At 42.7% G+C, this 21,545-nt stretch overlaps 2 protein-coding genes across 6 annotated transcripts in view; one reads left to right on the top strand and one right to left on the bottom strand.

The window, feature by feature from the left end:
- The window catches only part of si:dkey-264d12.5 (golgin subfamily B member 1), a 45,346-nt gene that overhangs the window by 4,825 nt on the left and 18,976 nt on the right, over positions 1 to 21,545 (bottom strand). For 4 of the 5 annotated variants that reach the window (XM_019359270.2, XM_019359271.2, XM_019359268.2 and 1 more), the window contains exon 10: positions 16,499 to 16,609. The exons of the other annotated variant lie outside the window; for it this stretch is intronic. In XM_019359270.2, the coding sequence (XP_019214815.1) occupies positions 16,499 to 16,609 (111 nt within the window). The remainder of the gene's footprint in view (positions 1 to 16,498; positions 16,610 to 21,545) is intronic. 5 annotated transcript variants of the gene reach the window in all.
- The window catches only part of emp3a (epithelial membrane protein 3a (MAM blood group)), a 37,146-nt gene continuing 32,764 nt past the window's right edge, over positions 17,164 to 21,545 (top strand). Inside the window, exon 1 of the mRNA XM_025907240.1 lies at positions 17,164 to 17,388. The gene's annotated coding sequence lies outside the window, so the exon portion shown is untranslated. The remainder of the gene's footprint in view (positions 17,389 to 21,545) is intronic.

The following is a 21,545-nucleotide window of genomic DNA, read 5'->3' as shown; positions in this document are numbered from 1 at the left end:
AGCCCATAACTACTCATGAAACAGCAGACAAACTTTTACGAGTGCAGCTCAAAACCTGTGATGGATACTGTTCAACTTTTTAAATGTGTTGCTTTGTAAAGCACAACATTTACTTTAAACATGATAGTTCCCCATTTCTGGTTTGTGTTGCAACCAAATTGGTGTTTTTCACAAAAAACACGGGTTACAGATAGAGCTGGGCGATAGAATGATAACGATATGTATTGCGAAATAACTTTTTCTTGATAGAAAAATTAAACTATTGCGATAGGCCTCATCTCTCTTGGGCTCTTAAAAAAAAAAAGAACAGCCAATCCAAATTAAGTAGCGCAGAGTCGAACCAATCACAGCCGCAGCGTCACGTCACGTGACTTGTCACGTACAGCACAAGTGCCAAGCCGCACGTGTGTATTTGTTTGGGAAGCAGCCAGCCGCCGTGGAGGAAATGAGTGTGCCGACTAGAGAAAAATCAACCGAGAGCGTGACCGAAGGTTATCGAAGAGAAAACAGATGATGGTTCCAATGCCGGAGAGCTTGTCGAACGGAAAGGCCATAGAAGTTCCGTAGTGTGAAGGTATTTCGCTATTTCAAGTCTGACAAAAAACAGAGTAGCGCGCACTGTAAATTGTGCCGAAAGCAAGTCTGGAAAGACAATAAAGCGGTGCATGCTCAATCTCTGACTGAAAGCGCTAATTCGTCATTCGGCTTTTGTCAGACTAAAGTAACTGTTAAAACTGTTTGAAAAGCTAAGCTATACAACAAGAGAGATTGAGAATTTCCTTTTAGTTCTCAGTTTATTTGATATTGACAAAAGTTAGTCAATTTTGTCTGTTCTTTTGTAAAACGAACTAAGATTTATTTTTAGAATTAATATTTTGTTTCTAAGTGGAATTGACAATTTAGTGGTCTGTTTTGTTTGTTCTATTTTGAAACATAAACACTTTAGCGGCTGCCCTTTGTGTAGTTTGCAATATTTGCCTTTATTTATCTGAAAAAGTCTCATGTTCCTTAAGTACATCTACCCTGTTGACCTTATTATGGGAAATAAATATTTAAATCAAAACAAGCTGCTGATTATTTCAAATATAGTTATTTGGCTTATATCGTGATATATATCGTTATCGCCTGAAATGAAAAAAACATATCGTGATATGAAAAAATCCCATATCGCCCAGCTCTAGTTACACACTGGTTGGGAAAAACCAGAGGCCTTAAGTAAGTCAGAGTCCTGTTAACAAGGGGTCAGAATTCAGGGTTGGGTGGGTGGGTCATGCAGCCTTCATATAGCCAACATATCTATATTTGTATATATATGTCAATAGAAAATTGTAGTCAGTATAATCTTTTAATAATATAAGTTTGCATATGATAGAATACTGCATGATGACCTCTTTATAACTAAGACTGTTTTTGTTTCACTGTGACCCGTTATCATGCAGGGAAGGAGCAGTACCTGCTAGATAAGAGCTTAATAAGCAGTTTCACTTTGTACCAGGTAGAGGAGCCTCTCCTGGCACACGCACACATGCGCACATACACACACACACACACACACACACACACATATCCGCACATGCTCACACATCAACATTCCACTGAACAAACGTATTCACTGTTGTATTACTCTTCTTGTGTATAAATAAAGACCAGGGCAGTGGCAGAGTGCGAGTTCCGGAGCCCTCACTCCAGGTGCAGGTGCTCTGTGGCTGCCCTTGCATGCAAGTAAAACTGCGTGTTTCTCCTCTCTGATTCTCAGCTGAAGAAGTGTCTCAGAGTACATCTCTTGACAATATCTCTCTCTCTCTCTCTCTCTCTCCCTATATATATATATATATATATATATATATATATATATATATAAATACATTCAGATCTAGATATTATTAGAATAGAGATAGGGTCATCTAACATAATGGTCATAGATCTGTACAGTGAGACTCACTCTAACTACTTTGCATGGTCAGCTTGAAGCTGCATACTCAGGGCTGACGGCAGCCGCTCCACCTCCTTCTGCAGAGACTCGATCTCAGACACAGTGCAGGACACTGTAGTCAACAAATGTCTGGCACATTGCCCAGAGCCACATAATGCATTTTAGAGCTCTGACGGGTAGTTTTTACATTCGTTTACAATACAGGCCTCCTGCAGTTGCTTAATCCACCTTGGCAGAGGTGTGTTTTCAGTCCCATCTGTTTAGCAGGATGACTCAGCAAGATTACTCAGCAAGGTTACTCAACAACTGTCAGACTGAGAGCAAAGGAAGAAACACATTCAATTTTAGATTTTAGATCTCTCTATTTAAAACTGTGATAAGCAGTTCGTGGATGCACTTTTCACATGTCGTTCAAATCATCCTTCTAATTGTAATTTAATATATATTAAACTTGACAGCGACGAAGGAATTCAGCATTTCTCTGCTGAAACTCTGTACTATAAACAGCAAAGGTTTGCCTGTCAAGGTGTGCTGTGTGGGTTGTAGTGCTTAGGTGTGTTGAGGTAACAAACTGTGGAGCGTAGGCAGTACAAATAGTGTAAACAAAAGGCGGCCTTTAATAGCTGATATGCATAAAGTGCCAAAAAATATGAAGGTTAAAAAAAAATCCCAAAGTAATGATTTGTAACAAAATCACAAATAGGATCTGGAGCAAAAGAAAATCCAACACTAGATGGCAAACTATCTTGAAACGTACTGTTAAAAGTACCATGAAGCAAGAGACTCAACTATATGAAAAGACATCAAACTCTCTGTTAGAATAATACAAAAGAATCGAATCAGGAATCTAAAACTCAAACTACCAAATACAAGAATAAAGAATTCCCTCATTAGATTAAAAAACCTGAAAAGAAACCCAAAATTGAAATACAGACCTAAAGCTCAAACACCACATAAACCCTAAACACCATGACAGATCTTACATAGGCTCCTCACATTATTCAACATTTCTCTGCCATACTGGACATGATGCAACCACCGGTTCCCCCAGTTAGTCAGCAACAGCTCCGAGAGGTTAAGGTGAAATCAGAATCAAAGAAAGTGTTTTTTCACAAATTCACTACAGCTTGGAGAGCAACTATTCAGTGTTTATAGACAGGTGTGTCACTTCCATGCAAATTACAGGCGACCGGAGCAATAGCTTAGAGAACAAAGGAGTGACAAGTTTGTGTCACGGTCCTGTGTAGGTGACCCAATATTTTGAGTTTTGTACTTTTATTTTTGATTTCATCATGGTTTATGACTGCTAGTGTTTTGGTGTCTGTTTTGTATGTCTAGCTCTCTAGTTGTTCTTTGTTCTGTGTGTTAGATTTGTATTGTTGATTGTCATTTATGCTTAGAAATATTTACTCATATATGCTTAGAAGTATATAATTGATTGTGTAGCGATAGGAGGTTTGATCCTTAATAGTCTGTAACAACTCTGTGTAGCATGAAGAGGGGAGTGCGTTCACTCCTCTTCAGAGTGTTCTGGCATAGATCACACACCTCCTAGGAGAGGTCGTATCTTCTCTTGCTGATATATGGTATAGCAAACACACGTATATCTGTTTGAGTCTAAGAGCCTTTTGTTTAGATGGACGGCTCTGGGGAGTCTTCCTGGGGTCACAGTTTGACCCCCACACACACACACACACGGTATTCTTTGTTCACATGTATACCTATGTCATATGTTAATGAACCTATGCATATTCATGTAACCACAATAAAAGAGCAGTGTTACGGGGGAACGGACGAGAGCAACTGGGGTCAAGCGAAGGAACGGCGCCTGTCCAGTTCTCTCCCGTGCACGTGAAACATAAAGAATGTTGCCTACTCGTGTCTTGCTTGCTGTGTAATCACATTGCCTTCAACGTTCCAGCGAATAGGTTCAAGCTACAAACCTATCATTAATTGGTCCTTCGACGCCGGATCCCTGGAGTCGGCATTCACCGAGGAGAGAACCCTGACGTCAGCGAGACGTGAGAATTTGTCATCGGGCCGGTGGATGAGCTGTCCGTTTTCTCTCCTCGACGAATGGCGATCGGCAGGATCTGAGGCTGATATTACACGCTAAGCAACACCGAGTAAGTTCAAAGAGCCCGACTCTATAACCGTGTGGTTGTGTTGTTCTCCGCCACTTTGTGAGGCGTTGAGAAGTTCGCTAGCGATAGGTACAGACCACTTTGTGAGGTACTGTAGTGAGTCCTCCGCCACTTTGTGAGGCGTTGAGTTCTCCGCCACTTTGTGAGGTGTTGAGAAGTTCCGCGGAGTCCAGACTGTGCTGGACAATAGGCCTATTTTGTGTTGTTGTTGTGTGAATGCTGCGGAGCAGGCATGGTCTGTGACACGGTTGTTGTTATCATGGGTTCCCGAGCAAGTGAGACTGCCTCACAGGGAGACAACACATTTTTGCAAGAATTTACTCCCAACAGTGCGAGGTCTTCAACGCACACCTCCGGCAGAGCTTCAACAACATTCCGAGGGAGACTGGGGACATTGAGTCCGAATGGACCATGTTCAGCGTCTCCATTGCCCAAGCTGCTGCATTGAGCTGCGGCCGCAAGGTGGTTGGTGCCTGCCGTGGTGGTAATCCCCAAACCAAATGGTGGACACCAGAGGTGAAGGGAGCCACCAGGCTGAAGAAGGAGTCCTATCGGGCTTGGTTAGCCTGTGGGACTCCAGAGGCAGCTGACAGGTATCGACAGGCCAAGCGGAATGCGGCTCGGGCAGTGGCTGAAGCAAAAACTCGGGTGTGGGAGGAGTTCGGAGAGGCCATGGAAAAAGACTTTCGGACCGCCTCGAAGAGATTCTGGCAAACCGTCAGGCGTCTCAGGAGGGGAAAGCGGTGCTCTACCTGCACTGTGTATAGTGCTGGCGGTGCGCTGCTGACGTCGACTGAGAAAATTGTCAGACGGTGGAAGGAATACTTCGAGGACCTCCTTAATCCCACTGACACGTCTTCCGAGGAGGAAGCAGAGTCTGGGGATGAGGGGAATGACCCGCCAATTTCTGGGGTCGAGGTCACTGAGGCAGTTAAACAACTCCTCGGTGGCAGAGCCCCTGGTGTTGATGAGGTCCGCCCCGAGTTCCTGAAGGCTCTGGACGTTGTAGGGCTGTCCTGGTTGACACGCCTCTACAATGTTGCGTGGAGATCAGGGGCAGTACCCCTGGACTGGCAGACCGGGGTGGTGGTCCCCATCTTTAAGAAGGGAGACCGGAGGGTGTGTTCCAACTACAGGGGGATCACACTCCTCAGCCTCCCTGGGAAAGTCTATGCCAGGGTGCTGGAAAGGAGAGTTCGTCCGTTAGTCGAACCTCGGATACAGGAGGAACAATGCGGTTTTCGTCCTGGTCGCGGAACACTGGACCAGCTCTTTATCCTCTCGAGGATACTTGAGGGTGCATGGGAGTTTGCCCAACCAGTCTACATGTGTTTTGTGGACTTGGAGAAGGCATTCGACCGTGTCCCTCGGGGTGTCCTGTGGGAGGTGTTGCGGGAGTATGGGGTGTCTGGCCCACTGCTACGGGCCATTCGATCCCTATACAACCGTTGTAAGAGTTTGGTTCGCATTGCCGGCAATAAGTCGGACTCGTTTCCGGTGGGTGATGGGCTCCGCCAGGGCTGCCCTTTATCACCGATTCTGTTCATAATTTTTATGGACAGGATTTCTAGGCGCAGCCAAGTGGCGGAGGGCTTTCACTTCGGTGGCCTCAGAATCTCATCTCTGCTTTTTGCGGATGATGTGGTTCTGATGGCTTCATCGGGTGGGGGCCTCCAGCTCGCACTGGAACGGTTCGCAGCCGAGTGTGAAGCAGCGGGAATGAGGATCAGCACCTCCAAATCTGAGGCCATGGTTCTCAGCCGGAAAAGGGTGGAGTGCCCACTCCGGGTCGGGGATGAGTTCCTGCCCCAAGTGGAGGAGTTTAAGTATCTCGGGGTCTTGTTCGCGAGTGATGGGAGAAGGGAGCCGGAGATCGACAGACGGATTGGTGCTGCGGCTGCAGTGATGCAGATGCTGCACCGGTCCGTCGTGGTGAAGAGGGAGCTGAGTGTAAAAGCGAAGCTCTCAATTTACCGGTCGATCTACGTCCCGACCCTCACCTATGGCCACGAGCTGTGGGTAGTGACCGAAAGAACGAGATCGCGGATACAAGCGGCAGAAATGAGCTTCCTCCGAAGGGTGGCTGGCCTCTCCCTTAGAGATAGGGTGAGAAGTTCGGCCATCCAGGAGGGGCTCAGAGTAGAGCCGCTGCTCCTCCACATCGAAAGCAGCCAGTTGAGGTGGTTCGGGCATCTGACAAGGATGCCCCCTGGGCGCCTCCTGGGTGAGGTGTTCCGGGCATGTCCCACCGGGAGGAGGCCCCGGGGCAGACCCAGGACGCGCTGGAGAGATTATATCTCTCGGCTGGCCTGGGAACGCCTTGGTGTTCCCCCGGATGAGCTGGAGGAGGTGGCTGGGGAGAGGGAGGTCTGGGCTTCTCTGCTTAGGCTGCTGCCCCCGCGACCCGACCTCGGATAAAGCGGATGAGGATGGATGGATGGATGGATGGACAGTGCGAGGTATTTGTATTCTCATAACTGTTATGAGCGTAAACTAGTCACAGGAGAATCTCAAATGTTAGAAGTTTTCAGGAAAACAGCAGCCTTGAAGAGCGTGTGAAGAAGGCCAGCCCACATCAGCAGCAGTTAAGATATGCTCTGGTGAATGGCTTTCCCCCACCCCATGCTGACACAAAATGTTTTAGATGATTCTTTAGATTGCCCTGATCAACAATGGCCTGTGCTCCAGACCATTAATTTAACCAGTTGTTAACAGTAATCTGCATTAAGCTTAAGGTTGCTCAAATTCAGTACAATGACATATGAGATGAAGTAAAATAGGCAAATATTTTACCTAATTACGTGCATAGAGGCACTTGACCTGTTTGAAAACTGTCATCCTAATATGAGCCATTGTTGAGATATAGAGCACACCTGTGAAAACAACTAATATGCTGAACCCTGTGTGAAGCAGCTGAAAATGTAAGTCTTTGCCACTGTGGGCAAAGCACGCAGCCACTGTGTGAGGTTGTGTTGCCGTCTCTTCTGAGCTGATGAGCAAGCTACACATTATCAGATCGGGAGCTGGCTGAGAACTCATCAAAGAAAGGGGAAGAGAACTATGATAACTCGAGTATGTAGCGTATCCGTGAGTTCAGCTTCTTCTTTCAGATGCGCAGCAGTTTTCCTGGATCTTGATTCATATGTGTAGAGTGTTCATAGCATCAGCATCATGTTTTTGTTTATTTGCTTTGTTGGGTTGAAAAATAATTAAATAAACTTGTGATCATACTTATGGATCACCATGGCACATATCATCAGCCATATGATTTATTTATGCAGATGAAAAAAGTGAGTGTGAATGTGCCTGACGTCGCAGTGTGTGTGTGCGCTGTGTAAATGTAATTGTCACAAATTGTGAGAGCGGTGATTCTGCAGGTCACCAGCTAGTGTAAAGAGAAAAAAGAGTAGAAAAGAGACAAAATCTACATTGTAGATGGAAAATAATAGGAAAAAGGTTTTGTGTTTATTAGCCAAGAACAACTACAATCTCATTTTCTGCTTTTAAGAAAGGAGAGTTCTGTGTGTTGGTCAAGCAGTGATAATAATAATGAAATGTCTTAGTTTTGTCACTTTCAGATGAAACGCAGACCTAGATCAATTTCCCATATGCAGCAGTCGGAAGAAAGTTATAGTTTAACACTATTGGAAATGTTCAGGCCAATTTTTGGCTAACTTATTTACAGCTCCATGTGTCCCTCATCCTCACAAGTGAGCTCTCACTCCTCCCTGAAGACAAGGAATGCAGCTCCAAAGAGCAATAACATGGCAGATAAAGAGACAGCAGCAAGTCCTGAGCAAAGAGTCCCAGCAAGCAGCAGCAGTGTGGACAAACAGCAGTGGAGAAGAAGAGCAAACCCATCATCCTGACTGATTGGATGAATGACACTGTGTTTCCAACAAGCTGCAAAGTTCACTGTGCATGTGAAAAGGACTTTTGAGGAGAACTGAGGAGACTGTTGGAGTTTGACTTGCCACCTTCGGAGTAAAATGGCAAGAAGAGACAGTGGAACACAGCACAAAGCTGAAGGAGAACTGCCGGCAATTGGACTGTTGAAGTGGGAGAGGACAACAGAGTGAGAGCAGTAAGTAAGGACACAGAGGAAAGCTGTTGTTTAATGTGGGAAATCAAAATTTGGGTTAGCAAACCCGGGGAAAAGAAAACTGACTGCTTAAGTGGAGAATTGTGAAGGAATCTGAAACACTGCAAAAAGAAACATATACAAAATCACACACACAAGCAGAACATGCATTAACCCCACTAACACAAACACAAGAGAGCTCATGAAGATTAGACAGCATCTTAAGCATGTGAGTCTGTTTATCATCTTGTCCAAGTCACCTCGTGTGATGCAAAGACCAGTGGACTCATAGCACATTAGTTAAAAAATGATCAATTAATAGCAGAGAAGTGTGTAGGAAAGGCAGCTTTAAGAACATGCCCTGCTGGAGATGCAGCTCCACAGACATCGATTAAACCTGCCTAATAACACAAACATACATGCAATGAAAATCAGCTTGTTATCTCTCATCAGTGTTAAAATAGTGTCAGTTTAACAGGCACTTGTTATCAAATGCTGAATTTATCCAATGCTGACAATTAACTAACTATGTTGCAGGACAACAGTTTAACTTTTGTGGGAAAAAAAAAAAAAAAAAAAGATTCTGGTTTGACCAACCAGTGATCAGACAATAAATTTAGTTGTTAATATAGTAAATTGGGAGATGCTTTCTGCCTGACTGATGCAGCACAAGTAATTTACTGTATGAGGGAAATTCTATTTTTGTGATAATATTTTGAACATGCATTTCTGTTGTCCTGTCATCTTAGTGGGTTAATAGCTGATATGCAAATTAGTTGATGGTTCTTAGATTAATGAAAGGTGATGGAATTCTAGCACAAGTGAATGGGATGTGTTAGAGTGGAGACTCTAAACACTGAGTTTCCTATTGTGATGTGCGAGTGAATCCTGCACCCAGATACACAACTCTGAATACATAACAACAAACTTCTTTTGTGGAATGTATGACAACATGTCACATGTTTTATGATGAAGGGGAAAAAGGAAAACTAAATAAAATTTGTGGCCTAAATGAGTGAAGAGCACAGACATAGGGATTAAAATTCATAGCTAATGAGACATGAGGCTTGTGTTGTGTGTTGTGCGGTTGATGGTTGGTTTTGAATTAATCTAGCTGATGATTTTTCTTTTGTTGTGAAGTTGAGCCTGCCAGTTAGTATGATGGTATGATAAACCATGCTAATGGTATGATTTACCCTCCTGAGATGAGGAGCATGTGTCATGACTGAACAAGGCCTTTTTATTTTGATACTTTCACAGTGCACTGAAAGTTTTGTTTGATGATCTCTGTTTGAGCAGATCTGCACGATTAGAACTGAAGCGCTATACGACACGTCGTCGAGAAAATTGTTGCAAGTGAGTTTCTCCAAAATTAAAATGGGCTCAGGAGAAAGCCACTTATTTGGGACAATTAGAAAATAGGTCCCTGCCAAAAAAAAGGATTCAGCGAGATAATCCGATCAAAAATTCTTCTTTTTCTTTTTGAAATGACGTCATTTTGCTGAGAAGTGGAAACGAAATCCGCTGACAGTTTCCACTATCAGCAAAGAACGAATGAATGAATGCATGAATGAATGAGTGAGAGAAAATAAAACTGACTGACTGACATCACTGTGCGAAGTTAACCCCCACCTGACAAAGGTGCAGATGAATCTATGTGTGTTTCTTTTTACAGGAGCAGAAAGATGACAACAACATCGAGGTTGCATGATGATTTAACCTTTTAAATGCCACTTTCTGTGTCTGTGCATCTACCAGGGGTGTTATTCACTACCTTGTGTTGCTCACAGAGGTGACTGTGAGAAAGTGTGTATACACCTGCGCAGCGCTAACTTTTCTACAGCATTACAGTTCTTCATGTGATTTATACCAGGATAGCTGGTTGATGTTTTCCTACTACAGGATTTCTGGGTTCATGTGTGAAGAAAACTGTGTTTACAGGTTATGAGTTGGTGATGCTGTTACACTGTGTTGTTGGGGAAATGTGAAGGTTACTTTGATGATATGAATAACATGTGAGACATTCCCTGTGTTGAAACTAGTGTCACTTCTTTCCACAGCTATGGATGGCTAACTTTATGGTCTGTCAACTTGTGCCTGACCTCCAGGATTGTCCATGTGTGTTGCTAATGTTTGTTTTTCTAAGAGTGCATGTAGAGGATTCAGCAGAGACGGACAAGTAACATGAGAAAGCAAATAAGAGATGCAGTGTTTGTAGAATAGTTTGATATGGGGCTCATTAGCTGGCCACTACTGAGCTCCTAGTGTTAAATACATGGAGTGACTTTGCTTAAGGGAAGTCACCGATTACATTAATGCTAACTGAGTACATGGGATGATCCATGTTTGGGGTGAATTATGGTAATAATTGTGGTTTACTGATTTGAGAAAACCTGAACATGATACTTGTCCTGCTGATGCTGAGTGCTTTATTGCTACTTATGATACAATTGTTTATAAGTGTGAAGTTTGATTTCACTTCCAGATCTCGTTTTCCAGGCCATGATGGTGTGTATGATGGCTCCAGGCAGAGCCAGATGTTGAGCAAACTTATTATGCAAAACACACTAACAGCTTTTATTGCAGGGTTATAGGTCCGGGGTGGTGCTGCTCCAGAGGGGGAGACGCCCTGATGTTGCCTGGGACATGATCTAGCTAACCTTTTTCTTTCAGACAGGAATCTAGGTTTGATGAGTTGACTCATGGGAGTGTCCATGCGTCAAGAGGAGGGGTCCAGAATTACATGAATTACATGAAACTATGTTTTCTATGTTTTCTAAACTATGTTTTTATGATTTTTGTGTGATTAACAGTTAGTCAACAGGCATTAAACCTATGCAAGTGGTGCATCTGTGTTCAGATGAGGCTTTGATGGTCCATAAATGAAGCTCACTGAACTAAAGAATGTGGTTTGATGATGCTTTACATGCTCTCCAAATAGAAGTTTTTCCTCCTAGCAAGGAAATACAGGTGCAGCAGTTAAAGTATTGCTGAAAGGAATCTCCTGAGAAATCTTCTGAGGCCCAGTGAGAAGCAACCCATTCCAGGCATAGCTGCCTCCAGGCAGGGGTTGAGGCCAAAGGTCGAGCTGTTTGGGGCCCATCATGAGATCAGATTTCGGAGCCACAGCAAGGACCACGAAGCTGCGTTGGAATGAGAGCTGTGCCAAGGGGGCTTTCCAGAGGCCAACAGAGGAGATTGTGGACAACAGACGGGCACCTGAAGGATGAGGGGAGCGTGCCAAGCTCCACCGACAGCGCAGGGGGAGTCCAAGGATGGCATCATGATCCTGTGAAAAGCACAGGAACCAGAAGCTATGGTGGTGATGACAGCAGTTTCCTATGAACATCACCTAATGCTGTGTCACTGTACTGTGCATACGATGACACTCTGAAGACTGCTGGGATCATAACAGCAGTAAGATAACTGGATCCAGCACCCTTTCCACAGAGGGGTTTTCCTGCAGAGGATGGATAATGGAGGAGGCATAAATATCCCCCACAGGACAGAGGCTTGAAGTGAGGTGATGGGGGTTGGCAGAGGCCATAAAACTAGAGTGCTGAAGACGTCTGCAGCTTTCAAGATAGCTGAGACCCATGTTGACAAACAACAAACTCAACTGGATGCAGTTTACCATTGGATGAGATCAATGAGAACTTGGATAACTTCTACTATATTTGTCAGACTGTGTACATTGACATATGCTGAGTATAAAAATGTTTGCATTGACACTGTCAGACATGAGGTGATCATAACTGGGTACTTTTCTAGCATAATTGTCAAAAGGGGGGAAATGTTAGATTTGTATTGTTGATTGTCATTTATGCTTAGAAATATTTACTCATATATGCTTAGAAGTATATAATTGATTGTGTAGCGATAGGAGGTTTGATCCTTAATAGTCTGTAACAACTCTGTGTAGCATGAAGAGGGGAGTGCGTTCACTCCTCTTCAGAGTGTTCTGGCATAGATCACACACCTCCTAGGAGAGGTCGTATCTTCTCTTGCTGATATATGGTATAGCAAACACACGTATATCTGTTTGAGTCTAAGAGCCTTTTGTTTAGATGGACGGCTCTGGGGAGTCTTCCTGGGGTCACAGTTTGACCCCCACACACAGATACACACATACACACATACACACACACACACACACACACACGGTATTCTTTGTTCACATGTATACCTATGTCATATGTTAATGAACCTATGCATATTCATGTAACCACAATAAAAGAGCAGTGTTACGGGGGAACGGACGAGAGCAACTGGGGTCAAGCGAAGGAACGGCGCCTGTCCAGTTCTCTCCCGTGCACGTGAAACATAAAGAATGTTGCCTACTCGTGTCTTGCTTGCTGTGTAATCACATTGCCTTCAACGTTCCAGCGAATAGGTTCAAGCTACAAACCTATCACTGTGATTTCTAGTTCTTAGGTTTTGTTCCTGTGCCCCTCATGTGTAGTGTAGGTTTAGTTCTGTCTTCACATCTACTTTCTTGTTCAGTCGAGTATCAAGTCCATGCCTCTGTGCCTGCTGTGTGTTTCCTGTTTTTATTCTGATAGTCCCTGTCCTGTGGGCAGTGTGTCTGGTTTTGCTTCCCCTTGGCTGTGTCCCAATTCAGGGTCTGCACGCTTGAAGTACGCATTTTAAGTGCGATTACGTCACCGCCACGCGACGACGGCTGTCCCAATTCGAAGTGTACTTCAAATGCATACTCCAAATGCGCCGTCGATTTCCCCAAATATCAAGCGTGGTCCGGTGCACGCTTCATGGTCCCATATATCCCACAATTCATAGCGCGGCGGTGGGTGTGGATAATTTTGCCACAAAATACAGCAGAAGGAAGCGGCCGAAGAGTGAACTGTCAAAAGTAGGGATGGGTATCGTTTAGGGTTTATCTGATACCGGTGCCAAACCGGTACTTTTGAAATGGTGCCGGTGCTTAAACAGTGCTCAAACCGGTGCTTAAAGAATGGAGAACACAAAATTGGTCCAAAAACCTCTCATGTTCAGCTGTTTTTATTGTAAAAAGATAACAATGTTAGCCTTTTCTGCAGCTATAGGGCATATATGGTCTCACTCTTGGCTGGAAGCAGTGCTTAAACAATGGAAAAAACACAAACTTTGTCCAAAAACCTCTCATGTTTAACTGTTTTCCACTTTTTCTTTGGTCATTTTAGCCTTTTTGGCCAGGGTGAAGGGAGTATCTGCCATCAAACAAGAAGACAGCCGCATGTAACTACGACGGTGTTTGCTAGTTCACCTTACATGCATTAATGTAATAACGTGGTTAGCCTACTCAACGTTAATTACACACGAACAACATGAAGCTACTCACGCAGAGGAGAACGGCTGCTGCTGCCATCATCATCCCTCATCATTTCTGCTACGCTGACAGGGCTAGGGGCCAGGACTCTCCTCTTCGGGTTCTTGGGGGATGTTGCTAACTCCAGGTCCGATAACAGGCACCACACCCGCAGTAGATGTGCACGGTGTGAGGTCTCGCAGCAAGCTATCAAACACGGCGCATTTCTCGGCTTTAAAAAAACGCTATGCGTCGCCAGGTGTTTCATCAGATTTGAGGTGTTACCTCCTTTGACAGTATCACAGTATCAGCTTAAAGCACTTGTTGCAGGCTGCTGAGTTTGCATCTTTTGCTGTGAAGTACAGCCAGACATTTGATCGCTTCGCCTTGGGCATTTTTAATCTGTAGCTCTGCTCTAAAAGAACGTACGTACCTGGACCCACCTACTATCCTCGGAAACGTAAAATGATTAGCTAGAATTGGCTCAGGAAAAAAAAAGCACCGAAATAAAGCACCGAAATGTGCGCTGCTTTTCGGTCTGGTTACTACCGTTTATGTCAGAACCGGTGCGACACCGGTACCCATCCCTAGTCAAAAGTAAGTACTGAGTATTATGTCACATATTTATGTGCGAATGTTTAATAATGAAGAACATTAAAACATTACTGTTGGCCACATGTCGGCAAAGTTATGTGACATTAGTGATGTTTGTACTAACTTGGTTTTAAAGCCTTTACTTTAAAATATACGCCGTTCAATAGTTGACCTTAATCTTACAGAGAATGTGATGATTTTATGGATAATTAAAGTCAGTCATATATCCACAAACGCAACAAGCTGAAAGTCAGTGATGCTGCTCGGTTTGCAGTCCTGAATATGACGGCACAAGCAGGATTCACTGCACTGTTAATGTTAGCTATGTTATATTGCCGCCTCTGTTCGGTGGTGTCGAGCCAAACGGACTTTAACGTGTGTTTGAACGAGCTGACGGTTCACTCGTTAAGCTGAAAGAAAGATGCTTTAATCACAGGAGTCACACATGTGTCCACTGTACCATCTGGGAACTCTTCTTGTTCAGCACTCGTAATAACACAAACACTAAATCCTCCTTCTCTTGTGCTGTTTTGTAGCAGTGTATACACCTGAGACTGTCACCTGTCTGTCTGTCCTGCACTCTCTCTCTGTTTCTTTCTCTCTGATTGTGTAATAAAAGTATGAACATGTATTTATAAGTTACACTTGTGTTTGAATCCTGCAGCTTATCACACATTTGATTTCCATGTGTGACAACTGCAAGTGTCCAGAGTGAGGACAGACTGAGGGACCCACTGCTGCACATCATCTGTGAGGCTTTGCACCCCTGATGATCCACCAGGACAAACTCAGCAGTGTGTGAGGAAGAGGAGGAGGAAGAGCCAGCAGCAGCTGACAGATGGAGAGAATAGACAGACTGTTCCCTGTTTGTGAAGGACTGCTAGGAAAGTTTAACATAACTAATTGTCTGTCCTGAATCAGTCTTATTAGGTAATGTTCAAATAATGTTATCATTCCAGTGTTTTCAGTGTGGGAGAAAGTACTCAGGGCCTTCAAGTTGCACACTATGAAAGGCAGCAACAAGTTTAATATTCAGAAACCTAAAGTATGTATCAGCAGCAGAATGGAGCTAAAAATAAATGTTTGTTTCAGTTCTATGAAGCTTTGAGTATTTTGGATTAGTAGCACTGCTGTGTTTGTTGCATCATATTGCTGTAATTGTTTATATGCTTTATATATTCTGAGGTAAGTTGATCTATAGTGTTACATCATATTCTATAAGGATGTTATGTGTTTGTATACTTTCTGCCCAGTTTGACCCATTTAGCAGAAGTCGGCCTGTTTAAGGCTCTGATATCTATTCTGTATGACTTAAAGCTGTTATGACATGGTCTGATTTTCTCACCCAGTAAAGGAATATTTAATATATCAGTCTGATCTTCATTCTATCAGAAACAGTTATCACAGCTCGTACATTTTCTTTTTACACATATATGTAAGCATTGAGCCAAATTTAGTAATGCCAACATATTGAAAGAACAATGTTTGTCTCTTATATATAATACATCTGTATATACACTGTCAGAGATACTTGTCTTTGAGTGAAGATTTAAGGTGATAGGAAATATAATTAACTGCTACTTGCATCTTTGACCCAGAGTTCAAACTCGTATATATATATATATATATATATATATAATCTGACAATACATATAATATTGTCCATATTATATTAACATTACCACAGTGAGATGATTTTAGTCTCATGAATAACATTAGCTAATTATTATTTACTAACTAATCTTGAAATGACTGTTCAGTACAGAAATGAAGCCCAACTATCATGTTTTACAGTCCTGTGGTCTCAACTAATCAAAGTGATGTCATGACAAAAATGAATGAACAACAAAACATTTTTTCTCCTTCATTTCTGTCAAACAAAGCTGTATGAAACATTTCTCGCGGTTAGTATCATGGTTCCTAGGCAACCTGAACAGCGCGACGAAGGCTAGACCGTCCCATTTCACAAGCCTCGCACTTCCGCACTTCCCGTACTTGTAGTACGCACCGTACGTAGTACGCGTAGTGTGTGTACTTCAAGCGTGCATACCCTGAATTGGGACACAGCCTTATAGTACGCACCGTACGTAGTACGCGTAGTGCGCGTACTTCAAGCGTGCAGACCCTGAATTGGGACACAGCCCTTGTCTTGTTACCTCTGATTACTCCCAGCTGTGCTCTCCTTCTGTGTCTCATTCCCTGATTACTCCGGTGTGTATTAAGCCCTGTGTTTTCCTTGCTCTGTGTTTCACTTGTGCTCCTGTTCAAATTCCAAGTTTGGTTTCCAGTTGAAGTTTCTTCTTTCCAGTTTAGTTTTGTAGTCAATGTTAGTTTTTTCAGCAATAAAGCAGCACTTTGAGTTTATTCCTCCGTCTCAGCGTCCTGCATTTGGGTCCTGCATCCTGCCTGCTACAAAGCACTACTGTGACAGTTTGACTTACTTTGGCTAATTCGTTGGCATGGTTGGCCTGAACTTGCACAGTGAGAAGTTGCTGCTGCTGCTCTTGTAGGGCTGACTCCAGTCGCTCTGCCTTCTTTTTTAGAGACACAACCTGAGAACAACGAATGTAACGTGTCATTAAAAGTGTAAAAAAAAACAAACAAACAGAAAGACAAACAGCATCCTTGATTAAGATTTAAATAAATGATACTGCGAAATGCACACACCTTCCATTATTTTTAGGCACAACTGTTAACAGTTACTTGTTAATACAAATATCAAATCAACCAATGACATGGCAATAACTCAGTGCATTTAGGCATGCAGACATGGTCTTGACAACCTGCTGAAGATCAATGTGAGCATCAGAATGAGGCAGAAAGGTGGGGTTATGATGTAGTTTGTTTGTGACAGGGTTTACAGAACATGGCGTAACCCAGTGTTAAAAATAGGATTGCATAAATATTAATACTCTTTTGATTAAAATACTAATTTCACAATGGGAATAAATATTGGGGGGGGGGGGGGAGCAATTAAATATAATAAATACTGATAAAAAGCATGTAAACATAAGTTTAATTAATATGTGGATAAATGGTGTGGAGGCAGGACCTAGTCCTTTAGAGTGTGTTTGTTAGATCCACTGAGCAACCAATCAGGCTGGTCTGACCCTTCCCCCAATCTGTGTGCGCTCCTCGGACACCTGTGTGTGCCTTCGTGTACCAGTCAGATACGCCAGAGACACAGACGGTGAAAGATCCGTTGCCCGTGCGGTGAAGAAGCTAACTGGATAGTAAAAGTCCTTTTCCGGTGAAAATAATAAGAGTGATAGTGTATTCCAGAGGCCATGAGCCAACGTGAAGCCCCGTGTAGCATTTGTTGCTTCACATGGTAAGTCCCAGTCTGTGCACGTGCGCTAGCATAGCATGTTACTTACCGCTAGCTCCGATGCTAATTTCCGCTAGCCATTTTGCAATGAAAGTGCCCTTTCCGAGGCTAAAGCAATTAGCACTGAGTCTCTTGCACTTTATACGAAATGTTCTTTAAAGGTTCATGTCATATTACTGTGGTATTGATGTATAATCTATGGTTTTGTGCAAAGTTGTTATGTTAGGATATGTTCACTTTTCTCATGGTGCTAATAGTTGGGTTGCGGTCACGTGGTTCTGATGACGTGCGGAGGCAGCGCGATTTTTGAGTGGAGGGCGGAAGTAAACATGGAGGACACTGTGGAGAGTCAGGAGAGCAGCTATTGTGCAACTTTAGACCCCGTTTCTCGGGAGAGATATAAACAGATAGTTAAAAAATATATCGGACGTGATCCGTATTCTTTGAAAATGTCCGAATACACCACAGAAGTAAAGGATTTGCCTACTATCGAGGCTGTGGATATCACCAACTACTTGGTCCTCCAGACTTCTTACTACACTAGGCAGCAAATGAAAGCTTTCAAGAGTCTGGAGGCGTACAATTTTTTTGTCAGCGGGTGGGTCCACAACCTTGGAACAAAACGTCTCCGTGATGGATACAGTTTGGTGTTTGCAAGGGTGAGTGTTTGTTCTTATATTGCTTTATCTTAAACACGCTAACAGTTAGCGGTAGCGGCTTTAACGTCAACAAACATGCCACATCCTTAGGACTTCGTTAGAGTGACAGTTGTTTGTTTCAAGGTAAACCATTCCCAGAGGTCTAACGAGACACCTCTGAAGACTTGGGTAATTGCAAAGGAGGATGGAGAAGTGATTGCAGCTCATTCACTCTTCGTCATCCAAAGCACTTGGGCAGCCTATAGTCCCAATCAAGTCAATATTAGACTACTAACTTAAAAGCACTAAGTAAACGAGAATTTAACGACAACCTAATGCTAATAAGTTCGTTTGCAAACATAACATTACCTCTGACGAAGTGGTCGCTGCAGACACGGGCATTGGCAGACTCTGCTCCTCCCGACTGTAAACGTAAATTTAAAATCCATTTTTTCCTACGTTTTTCGGTTAGAATTTTCCATTTTTCTCCTCTTCGTTGGGCTATTTTTGGTACCCTAAAATACCGTTTATCGGTTTCTCTGGTCGACCTACTGGAGCATCCGTAAACACAACAGGACATAGGCATTTTGCGTACTGTCTGTCTGTGATTTTGCGCTTATCTTTTTCACTTCCGACCGCCAGTCAAATTTCGCGCTTTACGTCGACGTCACGTCTACGTCAAATGAAACCTAGCTATAGAGATTGAAAATGTGACGTCATTCCGGGGTAAAACCGCAAAGGATTCTGGGAACGCGTGGCAAGCGGTACTGAAGTTAATAAACATCTTGTGAGTGTATGCACTCACACTTAGGACAATATAATAAAAAATATGTCAGTGATGAAAGTTGGGCAGCACGCTAACGTCCTTACTCCACTCTGTATGCTCGTATGGGTCTAACTTTTTCACTCCTTTGATTTTTTTCCTCCTTTTTTTTTTTTTACCTTTTCGTCAAGTCTGTCTTTGTACGGACCTGCCGAGTTCTCTGTCGTTTTGTACATAACTGTTTTTGGGGCAAATAAAATGCAAGTAGGGATTAAAACCGCAGAATTAATGATTACCAGTGCTGGAAATACTAGCGCTTGATGCAGTGTTTTGATTTTGTTGCCACGGGTACCCACAAAGCAATGCGCGAAAGTCACGTGGTCTAGGGCTGTTCGATATAACGATATATATCGGATGACGATAGAAAAACGTCTATCATTTCATTTTACGCTATCGTTTGTTTCGTGGTGTCGCAAAATAAACTGTTTACGGCAATATTTTTTCATTATTTTGATGATCACTGTAGTGGCTATATTAATTTCCTAAAGTTCTCTCTTTCTCTTATATTTAATATAACCACACTACAGACAGACAAGCGCTTGTTTTTATGCGTTGTCGTTAGCAACAACGACGGTAAAACCACCTCGTGTCCGCTTGTTTATTTTCCACATAAACCTTTCACAATAAAGCTCAAGATCCTGTTGAGACTTTTCAAAATAAACTGAATCACGTGAAAGATGCAGAGTATTTACGGATGAGAAGCAAAAAGGAGCCGTCAGGTGCTAAAAAATAAACCTTAGACTCAAACGTTAGAACAGCCTTTTCCCCGCAGCATGCTGTGTAATAAATACTCACAAAGAAAACGGCGGCCGTTACAACTTATGTCTAAAAATGTATCGTTTCATGTATCAGTTAAAACACTTGACTCCAGGTACGCGACGCCCAGCTGGAAACATTTCACGCAAGTCGAGCTGCCCGACATTCACAGAATTTACAGAAAATGTTACATTTTTGTGATTTATATCGTTATCGGACGATAGATGTCTTAATATCGGGATATGAGATTTTGGTCATATCGCACAGCCCTAACGTGGTCTGTCAATCTCTATTATAGTTCTGCACACTAAGTATTAGCAATGTGAAATTAAGTGCCTTCACCTGCACTTTATATAGCTGAAACTTGATAAGTCTTAAGCCAATGTGTAATTTTAATGCACTGATGAGCTATTTTGTATTATTTTAAATGTGTGTTTCCTATGCACTTTTCCCTTTGAAATTAGAATAAATTGTTGTACAACATAGAATATTTTGAAATAAATTTAGAAACACTACAAGCAATTAGTAGTAATAATAAGTTACAGACATCATAGCTTAAATGTTGAACTACTGTGTTCTGACCTGGTCCCCAGGTCAGGTTTTTTTCTTTGCTTACTTCGATTGGATTGGTTTTGAGGACCTGAGAAGAATCGAGGATCCCTTTTCCAGTACTGGATGGCGAGCCCCACCCCAAAGAGCCAGATGAACTGGTAGATGGTAACCCGACTGGTTACAAACACACCGAGTGACTATTGAACATTGACAGACTGCATTTGACTTTAAAAAAGGACACAAAAGACAACATATCCTTGGGTCGACTATTTGTGGGGTTTATTTTATTTTATTCTGTTTTCAAGAAGCACGCTCTACTTTTGTTAAATGTGCACAACCTGCTAAACTTTAATAATTGTCAATAAATGCAATTTTGTTTTCTACACCTACTGCGTACAAGTCCTCTGTTGTCATACACCGTTGGCTCCTACGAATCAAGAACCTGTCTGATCTGGCCCATATTTCCCTTCTGTCCTCGTACTGTGGTTAAAGGTAACTATACTGCCTGTACTACATGCAAAGAAGGCTAGAAGTAGCACTAACAGGTCTTACATACCCACTACTAGTATTGCACCGCCAGTGTTACAATGGTCTGAAAGTTTCTTGTTGATATCAGATCAGAGGAGAATCGCTAGACTACTTCAAGCTGGCAGCAGCGTCTTTGAATCTATAACAAATCAAACCTCAAAGAATATGGGTTACAGCAGCAGTGGTTCTCCTATCAGCTAAGAACAGGAAACTAAGGCTACAATTCACAAGGCTTCGTTTCCTGACCTAATACGTCTCAATTTCTGTTGTGACATTTGGATGGTAGAATTATAATTTTGTGTAAAGAACATAAAAGCATAAATCCATTTTTCCTTTCATCAAAAGTTCAGGTTGCTGTAGAGCACCTTCGGAATTTGGTGGAACAGGAAATTTGCATCAAATGTGCAGTCGACAAATCTGCATGAACTGTGCGATGCCTTAATTAGACAATTATAACCAATCCTAACTATTTATAATTATATTTTATAATTTAACACGTACTGAAATAGAATAACCCAAACAGTGTGCAGGATTTTAGCACATCCTCTCTTAGAGAGAAGGCAAAAGTGATATTAGTGAATTTTCAATAGCTGTTTTGGCTATTGAAGAAATTAGTTGACAGTTTTACAGCCCATGTGTTTAAGTTCATGGTCTGATTGTTGTTATTTCAGATCCCGAAGTGGTTCTCTATCTGTTCCTCCCCCTGCCTGTCTGTGTGATTCCTGTTGTGTCTCTTCTCTTATTTTCTGTGTCGGGCTCCAGTGTGATTATCCTAATTGTCTTCACCAAGTGGCGCTGTCACTTGGTGTTCGCTCGCTTTGTGGTAGAGTATCACTTCCTGTTCCTGCTCAAACACAGTGGTG

Source organism: Oreochromis niloticus, linkage group LG5 (assembly GCF_001858045.2).
Source record: "Oreochromis niloticus isolate F11D_XX linkage group LG5, O_niloticus_UMD_NMBU, whole genome shotgun sequence".
In the NCBI taxonomy this organism is placed as follows: domain Eukaryota; kingdom Metazoa; phylum Chordata; class Actinopteri; order Cichliformes; family Cichlidae; genus Oreochromis; species Oreochromis niloticus.
This window is presented reverse-complemented; position numbering and strand designations above follow the sequence as displayed.